General features: G+C 38.4%; 5 protein-coding genes across 5 annotated transcripts; all 5 read right to left on the bottom strand.

The window, feature by feature from the left end:
- Positions 1-276: 276 nt before the first annotated feature.
- GCK72_005449 (uncharacterized protein) lies at positions 277-1,104 on the bottom strand (the record flags this gene model as incomplete). The annotated part of the gene is made up of 5 exons (XM_003116895.2): positions 277-349; positions 395-516; positions 565-687; positions 790-981; positions 1,027-1,104. 5 exons carry the CDS (start codon positions 1,102-1,104, stop codon positions 277-279), a joined length of 588 nt encoding a protein of 195 aa, XP_003116943.2.
- Positions 1,105-1,537: 433 nt separating this feature from the next.
- GCK72_005448 (uncharacterized protein) lies at positions 1,538-3,737 on the bottom strand (the record flags this gene model as incomplete). The annotated part of the gene is made up of 9 exons (XM_053725190.1): positions 1,538-1,706; positions 1,756-1,872; positions 1,916-2,050; positions 2,098-2,300; positions 2,357-2,546; positions 2,614-2,792; positions 3,026-3,179; positions 3,227-3,317; positions 3,617-3,737. The coding sequence occupies 9 exons, from the start codon at positions 3,735-3,737 to the stop codon at positions 1,538-1,540; spliced, it is 1,359 nt and encodes a 452-aa protein (XP_053589384.1).
- A 2,838-nt stretch (positions 3,738-6,575) lies between these two features.
- GCK72_005447 (uncharacterized protein) lies at positions 6,576-7,121 on the bottom strand (the record flags this gene model as incomplete). Its single annotated transcript, XM_003117077.2, has 4 exons — positions 6,576-6,683; positions 6,747-6,803; positions 6,853-6,939; positions 6,987-7,121. The coding sequence occupies 4 exons, from the start codon at positions 7,119-7,121 to the stop codon at positions 6,576-6,578; spliced, it is 387 nt and encodes a 128-aa protein (XP_003117125.1).
- A 405-nt stretch (positions 7,122-7,526) lies between these two features.
- On the bottom strand, positions 7,527-8,906 carry GCK72_005446 (uncharacterized protein; the record flags this gene model as incomplete). Its single annotated transcript, XM_053725189.1, has 6 exons — positions 7,527-7,625; positions 7,727-7,936; positions 7,982-8,122; positions 8,172-8,318; positions 8,372-8,790; positions 8,840-8,906. 6 exons carry the CDS (start codon positions 8,904-8,906, stop codon positions 7,527-7,529), a joined length of 1,083 nt encoding a protein of 360 aa, XP_053589383.1.
- A 1,998-nt stretch (positions 8,907-10,904) lies between these two features.
- GCK72_005445 (uncharacterized protein) lies at positions 10,905-14,390 on the bottom strand (the record flags this gene model as incomplete). Its single annotated transcript, XM_003117294.2, has 7 exons — positions 10,905-11,009; positions 11,062-11,610; positions 11,654-12,243; positions 12,293-12,652; positions 12,714-13,226; positions 13,274-13,334; positions 14,355-14,390. 7 exons carry the CDS (start codon positions 14,388-14,390, stop codon positions 10,905-10,907), a joined length of 2,214 nt encoding a protein of 737 aa, XP_003117342.2.
- Between the last annotated feature and the right edge of the window lie 120 nt (positions 14,391-14,510).

Here is a 14,510-nt window from a genome sequence, read left to right as displayed (position 1 = left end):
ATCTATTTTTTATCATTTTCTTCTCTCAAGTTTAAAGAATCTCATAACTGTATTTTGAATCTTAATGATTGCGCTGTAAACGAATAAAGCCGTGATTTCTGAAAGCATTCATGTGACATGGTTAAAGCAATTTTACAAGAAAAGTAACATAACTCGAACTTTGGTTGTGGCAAGGATATATGAATGAGAAGACGATTTGCGGAAAAGCGTTGATTTGAGATGATAGAAGGAATGACAAAGTTAAGATTCACAAGAAAATATAATTTTGAAAAGTATTCAGACAAAATTCGTAGTTGTAGTAGTGGTCGTTCTGGTGGTTGTCGTTGTGGTTGTGTGAGCAGCGGTAATCCTAAAAATCAAATTTAATTTTCTGAAATACTCTTGAACTACTAACTTTGAAGTGCGATCTCCTTCGATGACAACTTGTACGAGACCCTTGATTTGACCGTTCGGTGCAGCTCTGAACAGGAGCATAACGATCTTTGTGCACGCGAATGTGAGAATTGCACACGTCACCTGAAAGTTGATAGAATTGTTTCAATGTTTAACGTCGTCTTGAATTACCGTGAGAATAGCATAAACGACAATGAGGCGGGCACGGAAACGGAGAGAATCGATGAATCCGATGAGGACGATGAGTGTCGAAATAGCCATTCCAATGCAGCAGACTGCAGATGTCAGGAAGACCTGAAATATTATAAATTACGATGTTGATTTCTTGAAATTTGCTAAATGTTGAAATAATCAGTTTAAAGATAACATTTTAGAATTTCAATAATTTTAACTCACCAATAGTGTTGCCGGAATGAACACGGCTCTGCCAAAAATGACGAAAACCCGACGATGGAGACCGAAAACGTGGATGATATTATGAGTGATACTGCAGACAAGAAGAAGCGAGAGCATGAAAATGACAAAAGAAGTTCCTTCGTAGAGGAATAGGGCAAAGTAGAAGACAATCAAAGAGATTAGTGAAAATAGCTGAAATTAGAAGTTGAAATTTTGAATTCTTTAATTATTTCGGACCGTTTGAAAACCCATCAGAACACCGAACGGCCATTGCATGAAGAATCGGAAATCGGCGTTGGTACGGACGGCGTCCATTCTGCAAACTAGTGCCCAATGACTTTCTCTTTTTGTTTATGCGATTAGTAAACAAATGAGAAAAAAGATATTGAAACGAGTACAAACAATATATCAGATTGAACGAGAGAGAGAGAGAGAATTGAAATCGAATGAAAAAAATAGAGAAAATTATTTTATTAGTTGTGGGCAATTATGAAACCTAGAGAATATAGCTAAGAAATTATCTATTCAAATTTGGATAGAGCCCGTTTGACGCGTTCGAGATGCGCGTCAGTAAACCCAAAGTGAGGAAAAAACACAAAAAGAGATCGGGAGTGTTGATGGTCGAAACGATCATTCTATTATCACAATTAGAAATTGTCCGGAATTTTGTTTCTAGAGGAAGTGAAATAATACAGAGAAAATACATACTAACATCTAACCAATTGAACTATATACAATAATTATGAAATCATTCCAAATTGTAACCGTTCGGTTGACGGACCAGAACCCGTTGATTTGTATCTATTGATGGCTCGTCGATGGCAGCTCCACGTAGCATTCTAGCTTTTGCTGCTCGCAATTCTATTGCATGTAATTCTTGATTACGCTTTTCTTGAGCTTCTATTGCTCGAATTTCTCTGAAAATTTGTTTTATTTCGTCTCTTTTCAAACGATCCTATCGCTTACAATTCTAATTTTTCGTTGAGCAATTCGGTGTGACGAATGTCAACCTCTAGTTTGCGAAGTGTCAATGCTTCTCTTTTTTGTTCGAAGGAAGATGTTACTGTTGAAGAACCGGGACTTCTGAAATTCTGTCCTTTTTTAGAATAAATTTATCATCACTCACTTCTCCGATTCAACTCTTGATCTTTTCGGAGCGGGTGGTTGAATCGGAGTCGTTTTAGTGAGTTGAGGAGGTGAAGCAGTTGAAGATGTGATAGCATACACTGATGGCGCAGTTGCAGATCGACAAGTTATTTTTCTTTAAAAAAATATTAATTTCAAAAACTGAAAATAGAAAAGTCCTACTTTGAAATTGGAGATTTTGTTAGAGCTCGTGCCTGTTGAATTGCTGCGTCAACTGATAAACTCGGTGAAACATGAGTTGCTTTTATATAATCTAGAATATTTTCTGCAGCATTATTCGAAACAACTGGAGCTATTGGAACAGGTATCGTAAGTGAAGTGTTTACAACAATATCATCTGGTTTTGGAACTATTAATTGATCATCCTTTGATTCGAAATCCTGAAGTACAAAATTATATACGAAATTAGATTGTTTCTTACGGGATTGTCAGTACTATCCTGATTGACAGAATTAAAAATGATAGATCGCCATATGTCAACACTATCTGTCGACTGTTGAGAAGTGTGTGAATTAGTGGAACCTTGTGATATTAAAGAGCTTGTCGCCTGACTAAATGCATTTGCTAGAGCTGTTGTTGAAATGATTTCCAATACAATTTTATCGAGTTCGCTGTAATATCTGGATCATAAATTTTGATTTTTCATTTTGAGAAAGTTCTGTAAGATATCCAACTAACCCTAATTTCCCACCGGGTCTCGTTGAGTTTTCGTTCCTCGACAATGCATGTCTTCTTACATATTGCCAATCGTGATCTCGTAATCGAGCCCACGGTTTTCCACGGTAACTTTCCAGACTCGCGGATTCTACTTCTGCGGCTACTCTTTTCCACGCATCTTCTTTCGATCGGGGTGTGATCTGAATATATACTTGGAAATGAAATATACCTTTTTGGCCATATAATTTTGCTTGAGAATCGGTGGACCAGGAAAAGAAAGAGAAAAAAGTTACAATGTAGTTTGACTTTATATATTTCTGACTTTTCTATTAAAAACTACTTCAAATTAAATTTTAAAATTTATCAAATAAATTCTTTTTCCGTATTATTATTTTCTGATTAAATTTCAGAATCAACAAGAGAAAAAACGCACCTCGTGGCCATCACAATCACCAAAAAGCGAGCTTTTATGCTTGAGAACAATCTTTACAAATTCGATTTTCTCTTGCAATTTCTTCTCGCGAGGGTCTCCAACAACGAAATGACGATATGACAATTGCTGCGGCCTCCCATCTGCTGATGGCTCTCTGTGTTTGACTCCGTTAAAACATGCAGTTCAAATTGTGTGACTCACGATTCTAAGTATTCGAATGACATCGAATGGTCTTCACTCGTTGACTCGCTCGATGTACTGAGATGAGGAAACACTTGTGACAACACCGCTTCTGGAAAATACAAAATACGACTTTTTTCCTCATTTATCATTTTTTGAACTCACAAATAGAACATTCGATCGTTTTGGAGGAAACTTATTTCTAACATAAATTGGAAAAACTTTCAAAATAAAAAAATTGAAAAGTTTCGGTTCTCTATGAGACCAGTTGGAAGAAGCGCATGCGCCTTTAAAGGTTACTGTATGGGATCGAAATACGAATGTTTTCTCAAAGCTCTGGTTTTCAAAAAAGAAGAATACGACTGAGAAACTGTCGTCTTATTAATAAAACACTTTTTTTTAAATTCTCACCTTGTACTTCTGATTTGACTTCTACCCGCTGTTCGATACTACTTGTGGATTCCAGCGAACTTCGAGGTTGTATGGGGCTCGAACTGTTCACCGTCTTCACCATCGCCATTATCTGGTCCATCACTGAAAATAAAAAAGTTTAAAATCGAAAGGAAAACAGTTTATGTAGAAAAAGTGTATACGGAACTTCATATCTAGATAGTTCAGGGACGATTTTCATTTCTTTTTGAATTCGGCGTAGTTGTACTTCTAATTCTCTTCTTCTAATTCTCAAATGACCTCCGCAGAAGTCATTTTCTCTCTTTTCAGAGAGAATCTACAAAAGTTTTCAGAAATGAAAAAAGAAAGAGAGAACATCTAACTGTGATTTCATTTTTGGAAATGCTGAGAAGTTAAGATTGAAGAAGAAAAAGGTGAGGATAAATATTGGGTAGAAAGGAAAGTAGAAGAAGGGAGGAGGCAAAAGCACGTATTTGTGCTTCCTTCCGCCAGGAGGCACAGAGCAAAAGCTGACAGGTGACACATTGAATATGACAGTTCTTCTTGGGGGTCGCGACGACAGACAACACTCTCGTTGCCTGCAAACACACCCTCAATACCTTCGTGAAGATCATCAGAAGATGGCCATAGACTGGGGGGACGAGAATGAGAAAGAGGAGCGGCGACGATGAAGACGATGGCGGGGCGACCAAGATGGGGCAAAATAGCTGGACGACGATGACTACAACCACATATCAAAAAATTGGTGGTATGGCCCTGATGAATTCAACGTCGTCTTCTTCTTCTTTTTTTTTGGGCTGTTGTATCCTCTTCTCAGCTCTCCTCATTTGACTTGACAGACAGAAGATGGAGTGTGTGTGTGGCCGACTTGTCAAACGCAGACACATCGACATGCCATTCGGAAAAAAGGAACAGAAGTGACCCGAGAGACGCAGATGGGTTGACATTGATTGACATTCGGTGAGCTGTCATGCTGTCTTTTCCTTTTCCCCATCTTTTTCTCCCACTTCAAACAAACATTGTCTTCTTCTCTCCATCTTTTTTCTTCTCTTCTATCTCTGTCTTTCTAATGGTTTAGTGACAACATACGGTATATTTCGAAATTCAATAAGGAACTAAGTGGATTGTCATTTGGATGACATATTTGTCATTGTCATTGACTATCTAGATCTCATCGGAGAATCACACGTATCTCTGTAGTTTTATCTTTCGGAGAAATTATCACGACGGCACGCAATTTGTGACTAATTCTTACAATTTTCTCTACGTCACTAACCACAAATATTTAGAAAAAAGAGAAAGGAAACCAAAAAAGTCTTCACTTCAAAATTAGTGTAAAATAACTTTTATCTAGGAAAAAGACACATGACTTGAGTTTTGACAATTCGGAATCAAAGTGACAGTGTTATTTGTCTGTCATCATCTCAGTCACAAAAGATTCACTCTGTCATTTTTCTGACATTAGTTGATAGAAAATTAAACCAGTCATACGTTTTGGTTAATGATAAATTGTAGGTTATTCTGCTGCTTTGATGTCAAATAAAGGTAATTTTTCTTTGTCTTCAAAAGATCTACCGTAGTTCTACAGTAATCCACCGAAAGACTAGCTTTTTGAGAAATTTGAATTAAAACCAATAGGGTACATCAAGTCAGAATTTTCATAAGAGTTCAGAAGTCTCAGAGTTTTCTGAGACTTCGTTAGATTTCAGAAAACCCCATGATCATAGCTCCTACCGTAAGATTCACTGTACTCTATGATCATGATGTACGCTTTTTCAATGTACCCTCGGATTATAGGCCTTAAATTTTGATTGAGTCCTACATTTCACTATTTCTTCAAGGAAAAAACGAAAAAAGGAGTGAAAAACAAAATAAAAGGAAGGGAATTATTGAAAGAAAGCAAGACCAGAATGTATGATAAATTATATCTGTGAGAGAGGTGGAGGCAAAAATGATATCACATTGGATTACGGGAAGAGTACAAATGAATTTCGAATAGAATGAATGAGCGGATTTTCGCTGAAAAACTTGACTGTTTTTTCAATTCAAATCCAAAAATCTTCTGTCCGAAATGACATGAGACATGACGAAATCTTGTAGTACTCTTTGAGTGAAAAGCCACTATAATTCATCTTGAGATGTCTGAAGTTTTGTATTATTTATTAGTCTTTTTAGTCTCCCACTAAAGTTTTGATTTATTTTATATACGTTTTTTTCGGAAAAAACATTTAGAAGTCAAAAAGTTTACGAGAGGATAATATCATATCCTTTCACTTCTATGAATAAGTAATTGATCGTAGATTAGAAATTCCGAAGTGAAGTAGTTCTATACTTCAGCTGGGTTCATTCAGTTTCAGCTGCCACTGGCTTACGCAATCTGAAATGAAAAATGCATATGCCGGTTCTAAGAACTCGAAACGTCATTCATAAGTCGTTGGTTTTTGAGATTCTTCAGGATTCAGAAAACAACTCAAGTGAATGTTCATTCGGAAAAAAGGAAGTTTTCGGAAATGTTAATAAGGAAGATGACATGCCACTTAATCCGACTATTTTTCAGAACTTTGTTCGCTTTCCAGAAGATGATATACTGATAATTCGATTCAAAGAACACGAAAAAAAGAATATTTCAAATCCGCCCAGTCTTTATCGAATGTGGGCGACCAAAAATAAGAAGATCAAGACAAACACCTCCAGTAAACGCATATTCTATCATTTTTATCGCCGTTGCCATGGATAGACACTTTGCGCAAAGAGAAAAAAGAGAAACGAGAGCTAACGGGTGCTGAAACTCTCGTCGTTTGAGTGGAGGGAGGAAGAGAAACGGGGGAAATAAAACCGCGAAGGGAACGGGGGAAATCAGGAAAAGGAAAACCAACAATTCATTCAAAAAACAGTTTCAACAGAAAAGACAAAAAAGAACAACAGCATAGAGATCGAGGTAGAGAGAAAGCCGTGAATTTCATCGTTTTGGTGGAGGTGGCAGACATTCGGAAACAGTTGTCACTAGCTTCTCGAGTTCCTCTTCTGATGGGAATCGTTCTTCTGTTTCTTCGATTAACAGTTGAATCTAAAGTTCTCGAAGTTCAAAAGTTGCGAATGAAAGAAGTAAAACAAAGATAAAAAGACTTACATCAGTAGTGTTCGCTGGTCTCATATTCACAACTTGTAAAGTTTCTGCCCCAGTGAGCTAAAAGTAAACTATTATTTTCGAGAATGCTGAATACCAAATCGCTTACTTTATAGGGGGCTAACTTGGGTATCAGCTCACAGATGACTGCTTCATTCTGTGTCGCTGCAGGGCTCGAATTTAAATACTTTTTAGTCTGAAATATAGTAAACGTATACCAAAGCACTGGAAATCATAAAATACCTCATATACAACAGTAGAAAGCATTTTGCATCGATCACCATGCAGCTTGTTGTCTTCTTCTTTTTTGACCGCATTCAAAAACGACAGAACTTCTTGATTTGTTAGCATTGTTACTCTTTGCTTCAGAACTTCCATCTGTAATTTCCATTTGAAGCTACTATTGTATATCAGGCAAACAGGTATTTGAAAGATATTAAACGATTGAAGTGCATAAAAATGTAATATAAAAAAGCGAAATTATTTATTTGCATGGTTCAAACAAAAAAAAGTTAAAAGTTATGTTCAAAATACATATAAGTTTTTGAAATCTAACAATTATATTCCTATTAGTTCATATATACATTATTTAGAATTATGACTGATTTAAGAAACGAATAAAGAAAAGACAACGGATGAAGCGCAAGGTAATCTCTTTTTTGAAAAGAACGGGGCAGAACTCGTAATCGATTGGACGACTCAGCGGGGAAAGGTTTTGGTAGAGGAAAGGGAAATGCGATGCCTAGCATAACAGTAAGTATCAGAGGGAGAACAAGTGAATACTCATGGACGAATTAACATTTTTCCAATGTTCTTGCCAGTCATCATATCGACGAATGCACTTGGGGCAGAGGAAAGATCATCGTAGATAGTTTCTTTCACCTGTAACGTTAATTACAATGTAGCTTCTGATTTTCGTAGACTTTTTTCTATCTCGTGAATAACCGATTTTCTTATTTTTGCAAAACCTTCTTTGTACTCACCTTGATTTTATCTTGTTGTAGCCATTCTGATAATTGTGCGATCGCCTCATCCATTTCATCCTTATAGGTCAACACCAGATATCGTTCTCTTTCAATGTTCCTCTCCTTTAGAATTTGAACCGTTTGATCAGGGAGTGGTGGGGGATATGGAAGATCAGTGTTGTAGACGGCGATTTGACCACAAAGAACAATACGTCCGCCAGTGTTCATCTTGAAACATATCGGAATACATTTTATAAACATAATAAACCTTACAGATTGAATAACATTATCAGAAATCGTTCCTCCAACATTATCCCAGTAGATATCTACGCCTTCTGGTGCCAATTCACTCAGCCGGTCAGACACTTTCTCAGTTTTGTAATTGATGGCATTATCAAATCCGAATTCCTCTTTCTAGAATTAAATAATATATAGTAAGTTTTTGAGTTGTTGTAAATCTTACTAAAACTTTGCATTTGTCATCTGATCCACAAATTCCAATAACTTTCGAACACCCTTCTATCCTGGCGATCTGTCCAGCTAACGACCCGCAACTACCTGCTGCCCCTGACACTACAATTGTTTGTGGCCGGCTTCTGTCGATCAATGCCTGCAAGAAATAATTTGTGTCTTTTTATATTTCAGTGATAACAAAGTGCAAACCTTCTTTCGAATACCCAGTAACGCAGTGATACCGGAAATTCCAGCACATGAGAGGATGACGGAGGGAGAGAACGATGGAGGGAGATTCACTTTGACGAGGTCACTGCTGTCACAGACAAAATACTTTGTCCAAGTCCACAATCGAATACATCCTGTCACAAGATCGCCAACGTGAAGATGACTTCCAGATCCAGCTCTTTCAACGACTCCAACTCCTTCCATTCCATCGACGGGCTCACCAATTTCATAAGGTCCTAAATAATCGACACCGGTTGATGGATTCATCCGACATCTTTGGGCGGGGTCGACAGATAAGAATAGTGTTCGAACGATGCATTGCTCTGAGGTGATGTCTTTCTCGGTTGGAGAATCAATTGGGATGACATCGAAACAGTCCACTGTCGGAGGATTGTTTTCACCTTGAAAAAATCATGATCATTTCAACGAGCATATTTTGAAGATACTAACCTGGCCTCTTAACAAAAATTACAACTTTGTTGTCGGCTGGAAGGTGTGCGGATGAGGACGACGTCATCTGGCGCGTCTGAAATGAAACATTTGCATTTAGAATACAATGCGGAAAAAGAAGAGAAAATGCAACAATATGTAACCAAATTGGTGTTATTATCAGTACATAATGCTGGCATCTAGCAGCAAACATGTGATAAGAAATGGCAACAGTACAGAGAAGAAAAAGATGAATTTCAAACTAAACTCGGGTAGAACGCGCCCATCAAGTTCATAGAAGAGGACAAAGTGCAGTGAAGACTATCGGAAAGTACTATTCCTTTTGAATGACTTTCATATCTCGAGAAACGTCATAGCAACTACCCGAAATCACAAACACGTGGAGAAGCACAAGATACATTCTGCTTTTCCATGTATTTTGAAACACAAACTATACTATCACTAGACCTAATTCCCACAGTAAAATTTAAAAAAGAAACGACGAGCGTGATGAACTGAACGCTGAACATCATCACTGAAAGACCTTCCTCTCATTTTTCCAGCGCTATCGACACGTTTGGAATTCCACCGGAACCAGTTTGAAGGCATGCCTCGCGCCAAAGCATATCTTGATTATAGATCAAAAGTACGAGCAGAATTAGATAAACTTTACATCTATAAATAAATAGATGAAAGTAGAAGGTGAAATCAGAGGAAAAAAGAAAAATCATTCAGAAGTTGGTCAGTTTTCACGACGCCTTGTCAATCTTGTGTAAATGTCTAGAGATGTCTGCGTCTCTTGTTTATTCCGGGTCCGTGTATCCGTTCAAAAATGCAAAGATCAAAACGTGATGAAAGCATGGCACGAAATAGTGTTCCAACTGAAAGCTCGCAAATTTTATGAGGCTGGGAAGTATTTTCCATGTGAGAAAAAGAGTCCAACAATTGAAACATGGTCTCGGGTAATTGATCGAGAAAGAGATGAATTGGAAGGGAACCGATGGGGCCAAGGGACTCTCCTTGATTAATACACTCTCTCTTTCACGTTTTGACTTTCTTTCTCTTTTGATCAACATTTGATGGTGGGATGGGGAAAAAGTGGGAAAGAAAAAAGAGAAATAGGAACAAGTAGGAGAAATCACTGAAAAGAATAACATGCGGGTCACCTTGGGAGCTGAAAATGGCGAGAAATCGCTTTTACTGGTCACAGTGCAGAAACGGAGACGTAGAGAAGAAAAGTGCGCAGCGAATAGGAAAAAAGGAGCTATTTTTGCAGGCGACGTCCTCGGAGACATCGACCAGGGAATAGAAACAACTAAACGTCTGTGGTCTTATAGAAGATAAAAGAAAGTTTGGACGGGATGAAGTTTTCTCACTAAAACAGTGAAACGATGTGCTGAAAATTCGATTGCTTTCTGGTGAATTTTTGTTTTTTTCTCTCTATAGATCTCTAATGGATCGTTCGATTGGCAAATAAAGGAGAGTAGAGAGAAGCAGAACGGTCGGTATTGTTTTTGAAAACAGGACAACAACAAGGAACTTTTCGTTTTTATGTATCAACTCACTTTCATAGAATTCGCAGTGAACGCCTGTCATTATTGCTCTAAACTTCTTTTATCGGCATTGCGAAACTATTTTTCTAAAAACACTTTTCAAGGAAATTAAAACCTGCATTCAAATGAATAAAATTAAATAACCACTCTGCCAACTAATTTATATCGACAAGACAAGTAAAAGACATCGGTTTCATGGATGGATAAAGGAGATAACCTAACGTTTCACGCTTCAAAACACTCGGAGCATTAAAAGTAATCGGAAGAAGAGCACCCGATGGCAATAGGATCAAAATCAACATGATACAACAAAAAGACTATTCAACAATTACTTGAGAAAAGGAAAACTATATAGAAAAAATTTGAGCTTAAAACGGGGATAGTAAGATGGAATAACGGGGATATTAGAGAAGAGAAAAGAGAAAAAGAGTACGACACCTGAGAAATTATTATTTCGCAATGATGAAGATCGGTTCACAAATGATATAAGAAGCCCGAATAATTGATATCGAAGCTATTTTGTAATTGCATGATTATTCCCATTCGGTGGTTCCTGGTGGCTTGCAAGTCATGTCAAGAAGAACTCGAGAAATTCCGAGAACGTTGCTTCTGATAGCATAGTCCATCTCGAGTAATGTCTGCAATAAGATGTTTCTCAGATACTAAATAAAAGTAAATAGTTTTTCTCACCTCTTCCGGAATATGAATTCCAGGAATTGCTGCTTGGCCAGTCATAAAATCGGAAGTAACAAAAGGTCTGAGAACAATTGAGTGTTTGTATGAACCAGCAGCACATTTCTCGCGATCAAAGTCGATAGGTAGCAGTACAACGGGCATCTGCTGAATTTTGTGTCCTACATTTTGAAGAGTAACTCCGGTATAAGCAGGTTCACGTGCAAACAACACATTGCTTGCAATATGATCCGCCATTTGCAGTTTTGTAACTATTTGTGGAACAAGGAGAGTTCGAGTCAGATCTTCAATAGAATTTTCGATTTTCCTTCCAAATGCGTAGCACACTCTATTGATTCCGTGAAACAGTTTTGGAATTACTGACGCGTATGCGAAGAGAAGTTGCCATGGAATCGGACGTTCATCAGTAGACAACGCGACTGCATACGAGTAACTTCTAGCATCGCCTTGCACTCCAACTGTCTTGATTGGAAGAACGTGTGCACTGATTTGAAACGTTTGTTTTTCAGCGAGTATTCTATCTCTTTGCGAGAGGGATAACAAAGTCTAGAGGAAACAGTTTTGATCGAAACATATATTTGGAACTTACATCAGTTCGAGCTTTCTCCAGACGATGATATTCGTAGATTCCTTGACTCGGATTAACAGCAGCACTGATCAACTTCTCAGTTAGCTCTTGAATGGAACCATGTACCTCTTCGTCGAAAACTGGTAGATCGAAGTAGAACTCTGGACGTCTGTCAGCTGCACAAAGAATTCGAATAGCAAGTCCGGGTCCTGGGAACGGATGGCGTTGTACAATTTGTTCGGGGAGCCCGAGATCTTTTCCCAACTCGCGAACTTCATCTTTGTGGAAATCTTTCAGTGGTTCCACAACTTTTCCTAAATTCCGCAGATCTCGAACTAGGGCTGTATCATTGTGATGGGTCTTAATCGTGTCCGCGTGACCAGAAGCAAGAGCACTCGCGCTTTCGATAAGATCAGGACGGAGTGTTCCTTGAGCAAGGAAGTATTCTTCGTGGGTGATATTCAAGTCTTTCATAATGAGATCTTTAACTCGAATGAAGGTGTTTCCAATAATTCTCCTTTTCAACTCTGGATCATCACACTCGTCTAAGGACATCTCTCCTTCTTGTGCATGCTCGCCGCTTGAGCGAAAAGTTGTTCCATAATTGTATCCTTTAAATGTATATAGTTATTCATTTGGCGAGCAGTTTTGAAAACTTACTATGAACAGGCAAGTTGAGAGCAGCTAGACTTTTCTCAACAGCATCACTTTCCTCGTGACGCATGAATCCATTATCGATGTGAATAGCTGTTACCCTATTCGGTCCAAGAGCACGACTGAGCAAAGCGGCGCATACTGCGGAATCAACACCACCGGAGACCATGACCAGTACCTTCTTATCGCCAACAATATTTTTGATCTCATCAATACAAGCTTGCTCGCGGTTTTGAATGGTAAAGTTCCCACAGCATCCGACGATTTTGAACAAGAAATTCTCGAACATTTTTGATCCGTGAGTAGTGAGATCTACTTCGGGGTGAAACTGGACACCGTACAACTTGCGTTGCTCATTACAAATTCCTGAAATATCCAAGTACGAATTATAAATTGATACATTTGAATTATGTTCTATTTCTCAAACCTGCAACGTGATGTCCACTCTTTGCCATAACTTGAAAATCTGGGGCAACCGTAGAATCCGATACACTGTCTCCATGAGTAAGCAACACAGTTTCTACATCATCGAGCCCATTAAAGAGCGCCACACGGGTGTCAATTTGAATTTCACATGCGCCATCTTCTCTAATATGTTCGCGTGAAACATTTCCCCCATTCAGCTTGTTCATTAATTGAAATCCGTAACAGATTCCAAGAACAGGCAATCCGCAAGTGAAGATTTCTGGATCAATAGTAGGTGCATCTACAGCATAAACTGAGTTCGGTCCTCCTGAGATGATAATAGCCTTGAATCCGCCCAGATCGAGAATTTGCTTGGCAGTAGTGTTCAATGGAAACATTTCGGACTGAACACGAAGTTCTCGAACGCGACGATCAATAACTTTTCCATACTGTGCACCGAAATCAAGAATGGCGATTCGGTCACCGCTTTTAACTTTTTCGACTGGGAGGTTCTCCACAAGGGTAACATGACTTCCTGAATCTTTTTGACTTTTAGGTGAAATGTTATATTCTCGTTGTTACCATTCATGTTGACACTTTCCATATGATCTTCCAGTGGTTTTTTTGGTGGTGGAGCTTTGTTCTGAAATCACAACAAATAAGTTCTGTAGAAAGACATCAGAAGAAAAACGTGGTAAAAGAGTGAATGTGGCACCTGGCAGATGCCGATAGACTAAATGAAGTCACACCAAGATGAGAGTGAAAAGAAATGACAACAGGAAAGTGTTGAACTTGTACGATACGCAGACGTCATTGGCCGGAGAAAAGTATAAAAGTGCAATAAGAAATTGATTTCGTTGAAATTACGCTTTTGTCGAAGCTGATTTTGATTTTGAACGATGGGCGGTGAGAAGAAAAATAGAGATAAAAGTCCTCAACAGAAACTGAAATCAAACAATGTACATTGCGATGTGAGAGGAGAAGAAAAGAGAAACGGTGAATGAATGACAGAAAGAGAGGAAGAGAGCAGGGAGAAAAACCGACTGCTGTAACAGGGAAGCGAGAGATAGAGGGAGGGACTACTGTCCTTTGAAAAATAGGAAGAGGAGAATAAAATAGTTGTGGGAATTAAAAAAAAGATAACTTTTGCTATATCTTTTTTTTTGATACTTCATCTACCTATTGTCGCAACAAAAAAGTTCCGACATTTTTTCCTCGTCGGTGTTTGCGGACTCAAGCCAAAATTTGATAATTTTGGCTTGAGTCCGCAAACACCGACGAGGAAAAAATGTCGGAACTTTTTTATTTCGATAATAAGAACAAGGTATAAAATTGGATATATATACACCGCAGAAAAGAGGGCATCGGTTATTTGAGAGCTACGCCACGTGTGAATCTGACGGGTAAAGATCGGTGAAACAACATATGGCAGCACCGAGTGGAAAAGTTTGAAGAAAAATCGAAACAAAAGAGGTAGGGGAAATGAGATTTCCAATGCTTCAATCCGAAAATGTTTGAAATGAACCAAACGGCCGCCTTTTATACTGTCTCCTGAAGATACTTTGTTCTGCACTTAGAGAAAATTGAATCTTCCTAGCTTTCTAAACAAAAAATCATTTCTCATAAAAACGCGGCAGGATCAAAGGATGGGAACAAGGCTGACCGTGGAATGTTGACTGTCCTCGCTGATGTCCAACATTGAACCCGATCTTTTCATAGTATGCTCACTGACTTTCGAGACGGCCCTTGTTCTTTTTGCACGCTGAAGCTAGTTCATCATCAGTATGGGACCAAGAAAAGGAGAAAAGTGCTTTGCAAC

Source organism: Caenorhabditis remanei, chromosome II (genome assembly GCF_010183535.1).
Source record: "Caenorhabditis remanei strain PX506 chromosome II, whole genome shotgun sequence".
Taxonomy (NCBI): domain Eukaryota; kingdom Metazoa; phylum Nematoda; class Chromadorea; order Rhabditida; family Rhabditidae; genus Caenorhabditis; species Caenorhabditis remanei.
The sequence above is the reverse complement of the archived record's forward strand: the minus strand, read 5'-3'. Positions and strand labels throughout refer to the sequence as shown.